This window comes from Chlorocebus sabaeus, chromosome 20 (assembly GCF_047675955.1).
Source record: "Chlorocebus sabaeus isolate Y175 chromosome 20, mChlSab1.0.hap1, whole genome shotgun sequence".
Lineage (NCBI taxonomy): Eukaryota > Metazoa > Chordata > Mammalia > Primates > Cercopithecidae > Chlorocebus > Chlorocebus sabaeus.
The window spans coordinates 97,178,685-97,195,708 of NC_132923.1; the positions used below are offsets into that span (position 1 = coordinate 97,178,685).

Here is a 17,024-nt window from a genome sequence, read left to right on the forward strand (position 1 = left end):
CAGGCTCTAAAGCCCGGCATCTTCGCTTCGATGCCGTCCAGGCTTAGGCCACCGAGCTTAAGAAATGGGCCGACGGGTGTGACCAGACGGACGCCGGAACCAACCCAAGTTCAGGGCTGAGGGCCGCCAGGTGGCGCGTTTCCCTCCTCCCCCCGCGGCGGCTCGGGCGCACCTGAACCCAGCGGGGCGCGCCGGGGAAAGTAGGCGCGCAGGGTGGAGCGGGGAGTAGCCCTAATTCTCCAACTCGGAGTGGGCAAGGAGCATGGTTTACTTCAGCCGTCTGGCACTGCCAGCACCTCGATAGAGTCACGCCTCCACCAGGCGGCTGCCGGGCCCCATCAGCCCGCCTCCTGTTTGCGCTCCCCAGCGTGCAATTTATTTGGGGGGCTACCGGGGATAGAACGGAGTGGGCGAGCGCTGCCAGGAGGTGGGGCCGGCCCCACCTGTCGACTGCCTGGAGTGGGCAGGGAGGGGGCGGGGTTTGTTCCATAGGGCCCGCCCCCCAGTCCCTGGGTCCCGGGCGCGCGACGAGATATAAGGCAGCCAGGAAACAATGCGCCTGCAGCTCGCGCTCCCGCGCCGATCCCGAGAGCGTCCGGGCCACCGTGCGCGAGCGAGGGAGGGGGCGCGCGCGCGGGGGGGCGCGCTCGTGAGTGCGGGCCGCGCTCTCGGCGGCGCGCATGTGCGTGTGTGCGGGCTGCCGGGCTGCCCCGAGCCGGCGGGGAGCCTGTCCGCTCCAGGAGGCGGGCGGCGGGAGCGAGGTGAGGCTGCGGGTGGCCCGGGCACGGGAGCGGGTCCCGCGGTGCGGGCTGGCTGCAGGGTGCCTTCTGAGCACGGCGCGCCCCCACCCGGCCCCGCCGGGCCCTGGGAGCTGCGCTCCGGGCGGCGCTGGCAAAGTTTGCTTTGAACTCGCTGCCCGCAGCCGGGTCCGCGCTCTGCGATTGGCTTCCCCTGCCACTCTGACCCGGGGCCCGGCTTCCCGGTACGCGAGGACTGGGCGCAGGCTGTAAGCCGGTGGGGTTGGGGAGGAACGAGAGCCGGGCAGCCGGCTGTGCCGAGGGACCCGGGGACGCCTCCTTTGCCCGGCCGGCACCCGGTCAGCACGTCCCCATTTCCCTCCCGCAGGGAGCGGACATGGACTACGACTCGTACCAGCACTATTTCTACGACTATGACTGCGGGGAGGATTTCTACCGCTCCACGGCGCCCAGCGAGGACATCTGGAAGAAATTCGAGCTGGTGCCATCGCCCCCCACGTCGCCGCCCTGGGGCTTGGGTCCCGGCGCAGGGGACCCGGCCCCCGGGATTGGTCCCCCGGAGCCGTGGCCCGGAGGGTGCACCGGGGACGAAGCGGAATCCCGGGGCCACTCTAAAGGTTGGGGCAGGAACTACGCCTCCATCATCCGCCGTGACTGCATGTGGAGCGGCTTCTCGGCCCGGGAACGGCTGGAGAGAGCTGTGAGCGACCGGCTCGCCGCTGGCGCGCCCCGGGGGAACCCGCCCAAGGCGTCCGCCGCCCCGGACTGCACTCCCAGCCTCGAAGCCGGCAACCCGGCGCCCGCCGCCCCCTGTCCGCTGGGCGAACCCAAGACCCAGGCCTGCTCCGGGTCCGAGAGCCCAAGCGACTCGGGTAAGGACCTCCCCGAGACATCCAAGAGGGGGCCACCCCATGGGTGGCCAAAGCTCTGCCCCTGCCTGAGGTCAGGCACTGGCTCTTCTCAAGCTCTTGGGCCATCTCCCCCTCTCTTTGGCTGAAGCTGCCCGTGTAGCCCCCAACCGTGTATGTCTGGCACGTGGGTGTGTTGGTAAACAGTTTGGAGAAGTGGCGTGGGAGCCAGCGTCCCTTTGATGATTATTGGAGCCCCAGGGGACCAGGGATATGTGGTGAGGTTTGGCGCTTACAGAGGACAATACTGGGGTTGGACTGTAAGGGATTTCTGTCCTAACGAGTCCAGAAGGGAGTCCTTTAAGAGTCACTCCAAGCCTGAAGTTTTTTTGCTGCTGCCTCTTTCCCTGGGAAACTCACACTCCCCTAGGGGGAGAAGAAGCTGAGAGCCTTTTGTGCAAAGCCAAAGCCCATCCTTTTAAAAAACTAGGTCTCCAGTTGGCTTTACTTAAAAATGCCAATAATAAATGCCCTCTTGTGCCTCCCCACCACCACTTACCACTCGTGCATCCCTGAGACAGGAAGGGAAGAATGAACACTCCCCATTAACAGATGGAAAAACTGAGGCTTAGAGATAGAAAATCACTACTAGTCAGCTCCAGCTTTCTGCCATCTAGCCAGCCCCTCTTCCCCAGTGCTCCATCCCAACCAGGCACCTCTTCCTTGATGTTTGGGTCTTTGTGGTAGCTTATCTTAGAGGCACTACACCTTGCCTTGCTGTTTGTCCTAAGATGGAAAAGTGTCCTTCTCGCTCCCTTTCAATACATCTCCAGTTTCAGCTGCTCGCTTGCATTCAACAAATATTCACTGGCCCCTACTTTGTGGCAACCTGTGGGCTACGTGCTGGGGTCAAGGCTATAGAGCTCCAGGCCCTCCTCTCCCATCCTTGATGCAAGGGCAAACCTCACTGAGGGCAGACTAGGGCATCCTGTGCCACTAAACTACATTGTTATTGTTCTGGCATCTTAGACCTCCACACCCATGAGAAATACTGGAGAGGGTATTTTTGTAGAGTGTAGACTGAGGCTGGTGACAAATAAATCAGGACCAAGAAAACTCACTGTAGCTTTTAGGAATAACTTTTACATGACAATTCGATAGGGAACTGGGGAATGGGGTATGGAAGTTGTCATACACTTGAGAGGAAAAATAGGATAACAAGAAAAATTAAAAGTCTTTTTTTTTTTTTCCTGGTCCACTGTGTTAAGGTCGTTTTTAACCGGCTTGCTTTCTACACCAAGAGTTTATGTTCGTTTGATGGCTGGAAAGAATCTTGAGATCAAAAAACCAATAAAGATATATCTCTACACTGGCTGGTGGAGTGGTAGAGTGGAATGAGCATTGTTTTGGAAGTTTGGACGTTTTAGTTTGAGATCCAGAAAGTTACAAAGGTGGTATGTGGACTTGGCTGATCTGGGCCTCAATTTCCCCATTTGCGCACAATGGGGTTGGACTTGATTGTCCTGCTGAAGACATTTCCTTGTCTGGGTAGAGTAAGACACTACTCTCTGAAAGGGAGAATGGTGTCTTAAATTATTTCTTTCTTAGATAGAATCTTCCTGAGCCACGAGACTTAACACTGAAAATTAAAGGTTTGGGATGTAGGGAAGCCTGCCGAATCCTTTTCTGACCTACCCTTTAACCTGAACCTGTTTGTGAGCTTCTGGTTCACTCACAGGCCACATGGCCTGGAACAAAATGCAACAGATTGCAAACAATGAGGCGGGGGGTGGGGAAAGTGATTGGCAGCAGAGCTCATCCAATAGAGGCTAGGGGCTGGGTAAGACAGCATTCCAAACACAGCGTAATCATCCAATCATGGGCTTTGGGGCCAGGAGGGCTGAGTGGTCAGGTTTTATTAATGGAGAAATAATGCGATTGTCCACACAATGGAAGCCTTCCTGACAAAGGGGCTCAAGCTTCCTGGTATGCAAAGAAGCTGAGAACGGAGCTCTTCGGTTGTGAGGCCTAGATCCATTAAGGTGGGCTTCTGTGTGGAGGCCGCAAAATGTGTGGAGCAGGAGGAGAGTTTTCTCCCAATTGCCCCTCTCCTGGTTAGGTAAACCTAAGAGACCTTCAAGCCAGCGAATGATAAGGGCATGTCCACGTGTCTCCTGGTCTCTGGTGTTTTGGGCCCCATATCTGGGACATTCTGCTGCCCAGTCTCCGCCTCTGGTGCAGGTAGTTTGGAAATGGTCGCTTGTACCTTTGTGAAGTTCCTGCAGCTTCACCGACCTGTGATTACAAATCTAACCTTCTGGTCCAGGGAAGGAGGTGGGGCAGGCGACCTATAAATGATGGATGACTTTAGAAACCCGTTGAACCCAGGAGCAAAATGCTCCTAAGGGAAACCCTTTCCCTCCCCTCTGTGGGTGAAGAGGGATGGGTTGTAGCCCTCCCTTCTCTGAATCTTCAGCTGAAAGGGATGGCAGAATAGAGAGGTGGGGGAATAATAGGATTTATAACTTGTGAAAAGTAACAATTCCCCAAGTGCAGGCTGTGCTGGGCAGGAACAAAGGGCAGCTCTGCCCACAGACCCCTCATTTACAATTCTGATGGGGCATGAAAGAGCCCGACTGGGGAAGATCTTTATAGCTAAACTTTGTCCCAGGTCGGTAGCTCTTTCTCTCCATCTCCTCCGTGGGGGAGGGGAGAGCCTTTGCAGACTGGGGGCTGTTGGCTTGGGTCTGCCTTTTGTTCTTATCTAAGCCTTGCTGTGCAAAAGGAAATTGGAGAATATTTTCCTTCTTGCTAATGTCCCCTGCTTTCCTTCACTGTGCCCTTACCCCATTACAAATGAATCAGCTTTCTGCTCACCTCGATTTGTTTATATCTAAATTGGAAAAATGTCCACCTACCTTCCCAAGCACCAGCATAGACAGCTGAAGCTGTAGGGTCTATGTTTACGTTTCTCATGGGATGTGTTTCTTCTCTTGATCTCTTTTCTTGGACAGAGAATGAAGAAATCGATGTTGTGACAGTAGAGAAGAGGCAGTCTCTGGGTATTCGGAAGCCAGTCACCATCACGGTGCGAGCAGACCCCCTGGATCCCTGCATGAAGCATTTCCACATCTCCATCCATCAGCAACAGCACAACTATGCTGCCCGTTTTCCTCCAGAAAGCTGCTCCCAAGAAGAGGCTTCAGAGAGGGGTCCCCAAGAAGAGGCTCTGGAGAGAGATGCTGCAGGGGAAAAGGAAGAGGAGGAGGATGAAGAGATTGTGAGCCCCCCACCTGTAGAAAGTGAGGCTGCCCAGTCCTGCCACCCCAAACCTGTCAGTTCTGATACTGAGGATGTGACCAAGAGGAAGAACCACAACTTCCTGGAGCGCAAGAGGCGGAATGACCTGCGTTCGCGATTCTTGGCCCTGAGGGACCAGGTGCCCACCCTGGCCAGCTGCTCTAAGGCCCCCAAAGTAGTGATCCTAAGCAAGGCCTTGGAATACTTGCAAGCCCTGGTGGGGGCTGAGAAGAGGATGGCTACAGAGAAAAGGCAGCTCCGATGCCGGCAGCAGCAATTGCAGAAAAGAATTGCATACCTCAGTGGCTACTAACTGACCAAAAAACCTGACAGTTCTGTCTTACAAAGACACAAGTTTATTTTTTAACCTCCTTCTCCGCTTTAGTAATTTGCACATTTTGGTTATGGTGGGACAGTCTGGACAATAGATCCCAGAATGCATTGCAGCCGGTGCACACACAATAAAGGCTTGCATTCTTGGAAACCTTGAAACACAGCTCTCCCTCTTCCCTGACTCATGGGAGTGCTGTATGTTCTCTGGCGCCTTTGGCTTCCCAGCAGGCAGCTGACTGAGGAGCCTTGGGGTCTGCCTAGCTCGCTAGCTCCGAAGAAAAGGCTGACAGATGCTATGCAACAGGTGGTGGATGTTGTCAGGGGCTCCAGCCTGCATGAAATCTCACACTCTGCATGAGCTTTAGGCTAGGAAAGGATGCTCCCAACTGGTGTCTCTGGGGTGACGCAAGGACAGCTGGGCCTGGATGCTCTCCCTGAGGCTCCTTTTTCCCGAAGACACACGAGCTGTCTTGGGTGAAGACAAGCTCGCAGACTTGATCAACATGGACCATTACCTCACTGTCAGACACTTTACAGTAGCCGAGGAGTTGGAAACCTTTAATATATATATTATGATGTTAGCTGACCCCCTTCCTCCCACTCTCAATGCTGCAACCCTGGGAACATTTAAAAAGCTTGGCCTCTAGATTCTTTGTCTCAGAGCCCTCTGAGCTCTCTCTTCTGAGGGAGGGACCTTTCTTTCCTTACAAGGGACTTTTTTGTTCCATTATGCCTTTGTTATGCAATGGGCTCTACAGCACCCTTTCCCACAGGTCAGAAATATTTCCCCAAGACACAGGGAAATGGGTCCTAGCCTGGGGCCTGGGGATAGCTTGGAGGCCTGGCTCATGAACTTGATCCCTGCCCAGGTATTTTCCGAGGGGCACTTGAGGTCCAATCTTTTCTCAAGGCAGGTGTAAGACACCTCAGAGGGAGAATGGCACTGCTGCCTCTCTCCCACCTGCCTCTCATCTCAATCCTTGACTGGCGAGTTTGAAGTTCTGGAACCATGCAAATCTATCCTTCTCATGCAACTCCAAGGAGCTTGCTGGCTCTGCAGCCACCCTTGGGCCCCCGCCAGTCTGCCATGAATCAGATCTCTTTTCCAGAATCTGGGACTTTCTGAAGTTTTGGGGGGAGCTGTTGGGACTCATCCAGTGCTCCAGAAGGTGGACTTGCTTCTGGTGGGTTTTAAAGGAGCCTCCAGGAGATATGCTTAGCCAACCATGATGGATTTTACCCCAGCTGGACTCGGCAGCTCCAGTGGAATCCACGTCCAGCCTCCGGTCTGGCGAAGTCACCCAACCTAGCAGTTGTCATGTGGGTAACCTCAGGCATCTCTAGGCCTGTCCTGGAAGAAGGACCAGCAGCCCTTCCAGAACTCTGCCCAGGACAGCAGGTGCCTGCTGGCTCTGGGTTTGGAAGTTGGGGTGGGTAGGGGGTGGTAAGTACTATATGTGGCTCTGGAAAACCAGCTGCTACTTCCAAATCTATTGTCCATAATGGTTTCTTTCTGAGGTTGGCCTCAAAGGACCCCAGGGGATGTTTGGAAATCGCCTCTCTACCCTTCTGGAGCATGGTTTACAAAAGCCAGCTGACTTCTGGAACTGTCTATGGCAGACAGTTTGGATGTAGGTTACTGATGTCTCACCTGAATAGCTTGTGTTTTATAAGCTGCTGTTGGGTATTCTGCTGGGGGGAGTCTTTTTTTTTTATATTGTATTTTTGTATGCCTTTTGCAAAGTGGTGTTAACTGTTTTTGTACAAGAAAAAAAACTCTTGGGCAATTTTCCCGTTGCAAGGGTCTGATTTATTTTGAAAGGCAAGTTCACCTGAAATTTTGTATTTAGTTGTGATTATTGATTGCCTGATTTTCAAATGTTGCCTTCTGGGACATCTTCTAATAAAAGATTTCTCAAACATGTCAGAGTGGGGGCAGCTTATGCCACCTGAGTCCTCCTCAACCACGGAAAACTATTTCAGGGTAGCCACAAGTGATCCAGAGGGCTGCATTTCTCTAACCATGTTGCTAACCTGGTCATTCCACTCTGGGTTCCTGAAATGCCATTTCAGACATGTTGAAACAATGTAGGCTCAGTACTCAGTGAACACGGAATTCTCTTGTGAATTGCAAAGAGTGCTGAATTTGTACTTTAGAAGGCTTGAAATCCTGGCTCCACTACTTCTGTGGCCTTTAGCTTTATCTTTCTGAGTCCTAGTTTCCTTATCAGTAAAATGGGGATAAATGCTACTTCACTGGGTTTTTGCAGGTATTGAATAAAGTGGTAGACTTTAAACTGCTTTCTAAACTATAAAGCCTTATACTCTTTAGGGTGGTGTTATTCTTATCTTAGTGGTATTATGACCTTCTGCAAGACGTGTTTTAAACATTTTTCTGAGAATTTATGTTGCAATGTACTTTTTTCTTACAGAAAGATAGTTTTAAAATTCTTTCTCCTGGCTGGGTGCAGTGGCTTATGCCTGTAATCCCAGCACTTTGGGAGGCTGAGGCAGGCAGACTGCTTGGGCTCAGGAGTTCGAGACCAGCCTAGGCAACATGGCGAAAATGCATGTCTATAAAAAATACAAAAATTAGCCTTATAGTCCCAACCACTCAGGAGGCTGAGGTGGGAGGATGGCTTGAGCCTGGGAGGCAGAGGTTGCAGTGAGCCGAGATTGCGCCACTGCACTCCAGCCTGGGCAACAGAGCCAGACCTTGTCTCAAAAAACATTCTTCCTCCCTTAATTAATGAAATAAAGTTTAAGCTTCGTTTTCCTCCCACAGTTCTCATAAACTTGCTGTAAATGCAAGAGAGGGGAATTCAGTAATAGCTGTTCCTCATAGGTCGCTGCTTATTTCTGAACACTCTGCCATATCAACCATGTGTCAGGGCTACAGATGAAGAAACTGAGGTTCTAAGAGTAAACAAAGCTATGCAAATTCACAAGCTTGTAAGTAAGTTGTGATTTGAAACCAGCTCTGCCTATCTCCAGAGCGAGAGGTCTTAGTCACTACATTATGATGAACAGCTTGTTTGTTAGCATCAGGTATGTGGAGGAGGTAAACATGGAATTCTATCATTTAACTGCTCATTGAAACTCTCTCTTTGGGGCTATTGTGCCTGCCACTTATTGGGATGAAATGGAGCAAATGTCCCATGACCAGCAACTCTGAGGCATATGTGTGCTGGGTGGGATAGTCTTGCTGCCAAGGGGCCCCATCTGGGACTGAAAAGAAAACAGTTGCTGTTCAGGATGGCCATGAGCATCACGGTGAAAGACGCCTCCACTAACTCCTCCTTACAGATGGGACTTGGGTTGGTATTGCCCACCCAGATTCCTATGGAGCCTCAGTAGGGTCAAAAAGCTTCTCTTAATTCCTCACATTTACAAAGTGACCCTCTTGTGACCCTCCAACCTGGTAAGTAAACAATATCTGCCTGATGGTTCTGGAGCCCAGAGAGTTTTCTTGCTCAAAGCCATGTAGCAAAATCAGGATCCCAAGCCCAGTCTCCTATCAGGTAAGCTTTTTCCACTTAGTCCCCCACTGCACATAGGTAACAAACTTAGAACCTAAGAAGCTGTTCGGTAAAACTGACATGGATTATTGGAACTCTTTTCTTAAAACTCCCAGTATATTTATCTTCCTTTTTTGAGGCCATTAGTCAAGGGTCTGGTTTGTAGGACATATCTCCCTTTATTGGACCTTGAAAGAATTCAATAACATTGTTGAAAGCGCTTAGTACAATAGTATGGACCCATGGGTACAGTCATGAATGTTAGTAGTTTTGGGTATCTTAATTCTTACAATAACCTGGAGAGCAGGATGCCGTCAGCCCCATTTCACAGAGAAGCCAACTGAAGCTCAGAGACATTTAAGTCGTTTGTCTAAACCCACACAGCTAGTACCAGCTGCCTGACTCCAAGCTTCAGCTCTTTTGAGTCAACTCTGCTGAGAAAGGAGTGGGAATAAAGCCATCTCCTGGGGGAAGGGAGGGTGTTTCTGGAATGTGAAGTATTTTAAGCTCTTTCCTAGCTCATTTCTACAGACTCCTACCTCTATCTCTGTCTGAAAATAGTCAGGAGTTTATTCCTGGATTTCAGAGGACGATTTCTACAAATTAGGTTTGCCTCTGAATAATGCACCGAAGGGATCACACTCCCAACTCAGGACATAGACAATATGGGGTGACCCAGAAGCCACACTTGGTGTAGCAAAGAGAGAAGGACATCATCTCTGTTAGACAAAAAAAAAGGCTAAAGTGTATGTTTAACTTCTGCCTCTGTTGGCAGTTATTTTGGGGAACTGAGACAGGTTGAAGTATCTTAGATGTGCTGAATTTGTCTACAGTGCTCCCAAGGTCAGGATATTCCAAAATATTAACTTTAAAAGGGGAAAAAGAGGATGGGGATGACTTTGCTGATCTGTGATAGTGATAGGAGGGAGTGTGAGAGAGGTTTCTTTTAAGGATAAGATAACCAGCTGGGAGATGATTGATGACCGGGTGACTGGGAAGGGGGAAGGAGGAGGTGTCTAAATGTGTCAGCTAGAGTTCTGTTGGTTGGTGTGTGGGCATTTCTACCGTAAGCCCAGTGGGCGGCTTTTGTTAATGTCTGTTTATTTATACTCCTGGCCAAAGGGAGCAACTGTATTAATGTTACCATTTTCTTGGCAAGGAAATGTAATATTTAAAAAAGAAAGTCTCTAATCAGGTGTGTTATTAAATGATTAGGCTCAGTGCCAAGGGTCCAGGAGGTGCCCAGTAAATAATGGATTGCCTTTAAACTTGTGGGAAGCAATATGATTAAGTGGTCACCACATCCAACAGGTCTCAGTTCCAAATCTTGGCCCTGCATTTTCTAGCATTTTCTTGACCTTGGGCAAATTATTAACCTCTCCTAACCCTAGTTTTCTTATCTATAAAATAGGTAGAAATAATAGCATGCACTTCAGTGGGTTGTCAGAGCAATAGTAAGTGCTCAGTAAATGATTAGTATTATTTAAACCATGTTAACAAGCCACACCTAGAATACAGATTAGTCATATGTGAAAGGTGATAGAAGGATAAGAAATCTTCCCAGAGTGCACATATTGATGCTTCAAGAGGTGGTAAATTATTAGGGAAGAAATAGCCAGGTTTGGGGAGCTTGAGATAGGCAGTGGAGGAAGGAGGGCAAAGACTGGAGCCTCAGACTAGTTCACAGCCTCCACAGCCCATAGCCAGCAGAGGTTGTATATCAGCAAAGCCATTGCACATACAAACCCTCTACTTTTCCTTACAGGGCACTGTAGTGCCTTTAGACTGAGCTAGAGTCAACTGACTCCATGTAGTCATTAATGCCTATATTATTAAGACAGTGATTCTCAAACCTGAGTGTGTCTCAAGAATCTACCCATCTGGCCAGACGCAGTGGCTTATGCCTGTAATCCCAACACTTTGAGAGGCTGAGGACGGCGGATCACGAGGTCAGGAGTTCGTGATCAACATGACCAACATGGTGAAACCCTGTCTCTACTGAAAACAAAAATTAGCCAGGCATGATGTCGTGTACCTGTAATCCTAGCCACTCAGGAGGCTGAGGCAGGAGAATCACTTGAACCTGGGAGGCAGAGGTTGCAGTGAGCTGAGTGCCATTGCACTCCAGCTTGGGGGTGACAGAACGAGACTCAGTCTCAAAAAAAAAAAAAAAAAAAAAGAATCTACCCACCCTAGGTCAGGGCCAGGAATCTGCAGTGCTAACAAGCAAGCAGGGAGGTGAATTCCTGAGTCCACACTGAGACAAACATTGATATAAGGAGTTGGAGCCCAGGTTTTGCAAAGATAAAAAGTATTCACAGAAGGTGGTGTAGATGCCATGGTTAAGAACTTGGGGCCAGGCACAGTGGCTCATGACTGTAATCCCAGCACTTTGGGAGGTGGAGGTGGGAAGATCACATGAGTTCAGGAGCTTGAGACCAGCCTGGGCAACATAGCAAAATCCCATTTCTACTAAGAAATTAAAAAAAAAAAAGTCTGGCAAGAAGGCTTGTGCCTGTAGTCCCAGCTACTCCGGAGGCTGATGCTGAGGTGGGAGGATCACTTGAGCCCAGGATTTTGAGGAGGCTGCAGTGAGTTATAATTGTGCCACTTTACTTCACTCCAGCCTGAGTGACAGAGTGAGACCGTATCTCTAAAACAACAACAACAACAAGAAAAAACAAGGACTTGGGATTACTACCTGTGTGATGTTGGGCAAATCGCTCAACCTCTCTGAGTCCTACAAGTAGCCTTCTTCTGTAAAATGGAGATAATGATATCTATGCCACAGGACTGTTGTGAAGATTAAAGGAGCTGTTACATGTAAAGTGCTTAGAACAGTGCCAGTTACATAGTGAGAGCAATATGTTTGCAATGATACATGAAACTATGGTTCCTTCCTTCTGGAAGTTTATGAGCATGGAAACATGATCAGAAAATATTCTGGTCTGAAGTAATATAACAAAAAGATTACAAACATGATCACAAAATAAGGCAATATGTGTCTCAAAAAGTGCTATGAGCCTCAGAAAGGGAAGAGAACATTTTGTTTGGAGTCATCATGAAAGTTTTTGTTGGAAATTGTGACATTGACCAGAACTAGAAGTACCGGTAGTATTTGGCTAAGTGAAACGAAGAATGTTCTAGGCTAAGAGAATAGCTCTGGGGAAGAGCAGTTAAGAAGGTTGTGTCAAATCTGGGGATAGGGGAGAAATCTGGTCTGATGTGCTGGCTGGGTAGTCTCATTTTTACAAAATAAGGAGGATTGCACTAGATTTCTAAGGGGATCCTTTCAAGAGCAAACATCCTCTTTGAAATAGGGAAGTCAGGGGAAGAAACTGATTGTGGTTTGGGACATGATGAAATTAAGGTGATGGGGTCATCCGAAATGAAGTACCCAGCAAGTTGAAAATGTGATACCGAGGCTTTAGAAAGGGATTTGAATGCAAGATACAGGCTTGAGACTTATCAGGATATAAAGATGGCAGGGTAAAGTGGCTCATGCCTGTAATCCCAGCACTTTGGGAGGCTGAGGCAGAAGGATCACTTGAGGCCAAGAGTTCAAGACCAGGTTGGGCAACGTAGTAAGACCCTGTCTCTACAAAAGAAAAACAAATTAATTAAGAAGCTGTTATCCTTTTTTTTTTTTTTTTTCTAGACAGAGTCTTGCTCTGTCACACAAGCTGGAGTACAGTGGCACAATCTCAGCTCACTGCAACCTCTGCCTCCCAGGTTCTAGTGATTCTTCTGCCTCAGCCTCCCAAGTAGCTGGGATTACAGACGTAATCCCACCACCATGCCCAGCTAATTTTTGTGTTTTTAGTAGAGATGGGGTTTCACTATATTGGCCAGGCTGGCCTCGAACTCCTGACCTCAGGTAATCTGCCCACCTCGGCCTCCCAGAGTGCTGGAATTACAGGCATTAGCCCCCGCCTCCGCCCAGCCCTAAAAAGCTGTTATCTTGACACTGGGAGGCTGAGGCTGGAGGATCACTTGGGGCCAGGCATTTGAGACCAGCCTGGGCAACACAGTGAGACTCTGTCTCTTAAAAAAAAAAAAAAAAAAAAAAAAGGCCGGGCATGGTGACTCATGCCTGTAATCCCAGCGCTTTGGGAGGACCAGGTGGGTGGATCACGAGGTCAGGAGTTCAAGACCAGCCTGGCCAACATGGTGAAACCCCGTCTCTACTAAAAATACAAAAATTAACCAGGTATGGTGGCACATCCCTATAATCCTAGCTACTCAGGAGGCTGAGGCAGGAGAATTGCTTGAACCCATGAGGAAGCAGTTGCAGTGAGCCGAGATCATGCCACTGCACTCCAGCCTGGGCAACAAAAGAAGACTCTGTCTCAAAGGAAAAAAAAAAAAAGGATATACAGATGATTAAGGCCCAGGATGCCAAGCTAAGAGAAAGAGAAGGGGCCTGGGAAGTAAAGGAGAGAGCTTGAAAGAGCAATGAGAGTAGAACTGGAAAGGATGTCTGATGCTTTTTTCCCTTTTGCACCTCCCCCACCCTGATTTTGCAGCCTTCAGGGATCCTCTGTTGGGTTGCAGGCTGTCTTAGAGGGCTGCACAGGCTAGAAGTAAGCTCCCTCTAAGAACATTCTGGGGTGCTCTGGAGCAAACCCTATAACTTAATTTTAGGTATAACACAAACCCTGTAACAAAGTGAGCTCTACCCTCTTCTTCTTCGCACTTGCTTTGAGCAATTCTGATGCTCCCCAAAATTCAAATTCAAATTGGCTAATAGCCAATGGAAATAGTAATGTAAATAGCAATTCACTGACTCAATGTAAGATATTGTGATTACTCATAGGCACTGTACTAGGGGATGACAACATTGTCATCCCCTCCCCACCACCAAAATTCATGTCCTTGCAGAACTGTGAAGGTGACCTTATTCAGAAATAGGGTCTTTGCAGATGTAATCAGGTTAGATGAGGTCATACTAGATTAGGATATGCCCAAATTCAGTCAGTGATGTCCCAAGAAGAGGGAAATTTGAACACAGACACACATAGAGGGAAAACGTCCATGGTAAGACAGAGGTAGAGATTGGGGTTATGCTGCCACAAACCAGGGAACAACGAAAGATTGCTGGCAACCACCAGAAGCTACAGGAAGAAGGGAGGGATTCTTCCCTAGAGGGAAGCACGGGGGCATGGCCCTGTGGACACCTTGATTTCAGACTTCTAGACTCCAGAACCACAAGAAAATTAATTTCCCTTGGTGTTTTTTTTTTTTTTTTTTTCTGGTTTGTTTTTGTTTTTGCTTTTTTGAGATTAAAAGAAACAAAAAACAAAAAAAACAGCCTGTTGCCCAGGCTGGAGTACAGTGGTACAGTCTCTGCTCACTGCAACCTCTGCCTCCCGGGTTCAAGCGATTCTCGTGCCTCATCCCTGCCCCTGACTGAGTAGATGGGGTTATAGGAGTGCACCATCATGCCCGGCTAATTTTTGTATTTTTAGTAGAGATGGGGTTTCACTATGTTGGCCAGGCTGGTACCGAATTCCTGGCCTCCCACCTTGGCCTCTCAAAGTACTGGAAATACAGGGGTGAGCCACCATGCCCTGCCAATTTCCCTTGTTTTAAGCCACCCAGTTTGTAGTAATTTATGACAGGCCTAGGAATCTAATATAGGAACCACATTCATCATAAAATATCTCCCACAGGAAATATTTTTTTGGGGGAGGTAGATAATTAGCATGAAGATTGGGCTGCAAAAAAAAAAAAAGAAATCTTAGGTTGTATCAAATAGCTAATGTTGGCCGGGTGCCATGGCTCACGCCTGTAATCCTAGCTCTTTGTGAGTCTGAGGTGGGCAGATTAGTTGAGGCCAGGAGTTCGAGACCAGCCTGGCCAACATGGCAAAACCTCATCTCTATTATAAACTTTTATAAATAAATTTTTAAAAAACTAGTGTTTGTCTTTGACCCAACTTTCTTCCTTACCTTGGAGATAGATGCTTCAGGCCTCCCACAGCATGTTCTTTTTTCTGTCCTAAATGTCAGCACATCCTCTAAAATTCCATCTGGAACCTTTTGGATGATCTGCTTTAAATGGCCCTTTTACTCTAATGGCTTTATCTTTTGCCTTCTCCCTGTATATTTCTTTCTTTCTTAAAAGATTTTGAATGAGTTATTTAAAGTATACAGAGGATAGGAAATACTACTGAATAAACACTCTCGGGTCATCACTGAGATTTTCCTCCCTATCTTTTTGCACCCCCCACGTTCTCCTTTTCTGCCATCTTTCTGTGCCCATCCCACCCTATGCATTGCTCTCAATCTCCTAAAGACGGTGAGGTAGGTGCAGAAATCCTAACTCTATGTCTGCCCTTGGGGTATAACTCACACATAGTGGGGGTGAGAATTAAATGACTGACTGTGGGCTTTCTGTAGGGCAAGCAAGGAATTACTACTCTCCAAGTAATTAGAGTATCCCTGGTACCTCATTTCTGCATTTTAGATATGCTCTTCCAGACTGAACTTATTCTGGCATGTTTGCCTTTAAAACCAGATTTCTTTGCCCATAATAATCTGTAATGCGTGGAGCATGTTGGAGATGGGATTCTGCATCCATCACCTCTAGACATATACATACATTTTAAGTGAGAGACTCTTTCTTTTTGAGCCTCCCTTCCAGAACACAGTGAGCTACTTCCCCTCTGGCCTCACAGAAAGGGGAGGGGAGTCAGAGCCAATACCTAGGCATGAGTACCACTAACTTCCCTGACTTCCTATTGCCTTCTTTTGTCTCTTTTTCACCCTGCAAAGCTTCCCATTAGAGGGTTTTATGTAGTTTTTAAAAGAAATACTTATTATCTCTTGGTCATAGACTTCAATTTCCCAATTTTCCCTTGAACTTAATGTCTCCAATTAGGATTTCAAGTTACAGAATATCTTTCGGGACCTATTTTTAGTATAATTTAGAGTTCAGAAGATCACTAGGGAGACAAACAAAGCTACAAATAAAATAGCCTAAGGTACTTTTTAAAATATGTTCCCATTCTCTTTTGGTAGGACTAATGGAATTACGATGAATGGAAATGGTACTTTTTTTTTTTTCACTTCTCCTCATTTGTTTTGGACCACAGGCTCCATTCTGATTTAGGAGTCTTTCCTGCTCAGCATTTCAGTGATAATTCTCCCCATGGTCTATAGGATCCCTGTTCTCCTTGTTTCTATAGCAACAGTCCTGTGTTGCTTGGCTAGAAGCAATTTTCTGCTGCTATGGTGAAGCTCCATTTTTCCGTTCCTTTCTCCCTAGTTGCCTTGGTAACGAGTCTCTTCATCTTCTGGTCTCTTGGTGGTAAATTCCACCCCCATCTTTTTTTCTCTTTCTAGTAATAGTCACCTGGTCATGACTTGGACAGTGCTATCCCATCTGTGAGTGAGCATACTCTGTCATGGTCAGATTGTCATCATGAAATCAGCCTCCCTTTTCCTTTAATTGCATCATTTCTCTGGCCTGCCATCTTTCTGGTGGTTGTCATGGTAACTGTACCCTCTGAAAGTCTCTAGGCAAAGGTTCTACAGTTAACAACCATCATGTGAGAGTGTCTGCCAATATGTGGCCATGCATCTCCATTTTAAACCCAGCCCCAGGCGGGTACCACACATTGGAGAGAACAGGACTTTTGATCAAAGCAGGCTGGATTGAGAAAAGGAGGGACAGGGGACCCATAACTGGAAACTGGTATTCTCCAAACAATATGTGTGGCAACAAGGTTTAGGCTGGGTCTGCGAGAGTGGTCGTTATGCCAATGGGGATTCAAGTGATTGAGAAATGTATTAGCAGTCATTCCAGCAGGCCTGTCAAGGGCTTGAAACTTGCAGGGGTCACTCCTTTGGCCCAGGGGATCCTGGTGATATGACCTGAGAGTTAGAGCCAATCTCAGTGAAAAAGCAATTAGAACTCTTAAATTGGCTAACAAGGGGTTAGTAGAATAGGTATTTAGGCACCTTTACACGTTACTGAACATTTCTATGCCCGTAGGCTGCTTCTTTTACCTCTTTAGAGAGGCCGATAGGGTGTTGCTATTATAATAATACAAAGTGTTCAACAAATGGTGAGTGACATGTGCCAGGGCATTGTAGCAGGCACTTTTCAGACATTACTTCATCTTCTCCTCATGGCAATCTTGAGAGGAATTTAAAGATAAGAACACTGAGGTTAAGAGGTAAAGTTAGACCAGAAGTGCTCGTTCACTCCTATAATCCCAGCAGTTTAGGAGGCCCAGGCAGGAGGATCACTTGAGGGAGGCG

The 17,024-nt window shown here is 48.0% G+C and overlaps 1 protein-coding gene across 2 annotated transcripts; it reads left to right on the top strand.

Annotated features, from left to right (window-relative positions):
* Positions 1–422: 422 nt before the first annotated feature.
* MYCL (MYCL proto-oncogene, bHLH transcription factor) lies at positions 423–6,137 on the top strand. 2 transcript variants are annotated; one of them, XM_007979290.3, is made up of 3 exons: positions 423–761; positions 1,126–1,630; positions 4,621–6,137. In XM_007979290.3, exons 1-3 carry the CDS (start codon positions 681–683, stop codon positions 5,217–5,219), a joined length of 1,185 nt encoding a protein of 394 aa, XP_007977481.1. In that variant the 5' UTR covers positions 423–680; the 3' UTR covers positions 5,220–6,137. The 2 variants fall into 2 exon arrangements, with proteins under 2 accessions (XP_007977481.1, XP_007977482.1); XM_007979291.3 differs by lacking the exon at positions 423–761 and adding an exon at positions 772–982.
* The last annotated feature ends 10,887 nt before the right edge of the window (positions 6,138–17,024 follow it).

Coding starts and splice junctions, on each gene's coding strand:
- MYCL (XM_007979290.3), top strand. CDS start 681: ATGTGCGTGTGTGCGGGCTGCCGGGCTGCCCCGAGCCGGCGGGGAGCC. Junction 762..1,125: donor AGGCGGGCGGCGGGAGCGAG/GTGAGGCTGCGG, acceptor TCCCTCCCGCAG/GGAGCGGACATGGACTACGA. Junction 1,631..4,620: donor CGAGAGCCCAAGCGACTCGG/GTAAGGACCTCC, acceptor TTTCTTGGACAG/AGAATGAAGAAATCGATGTT.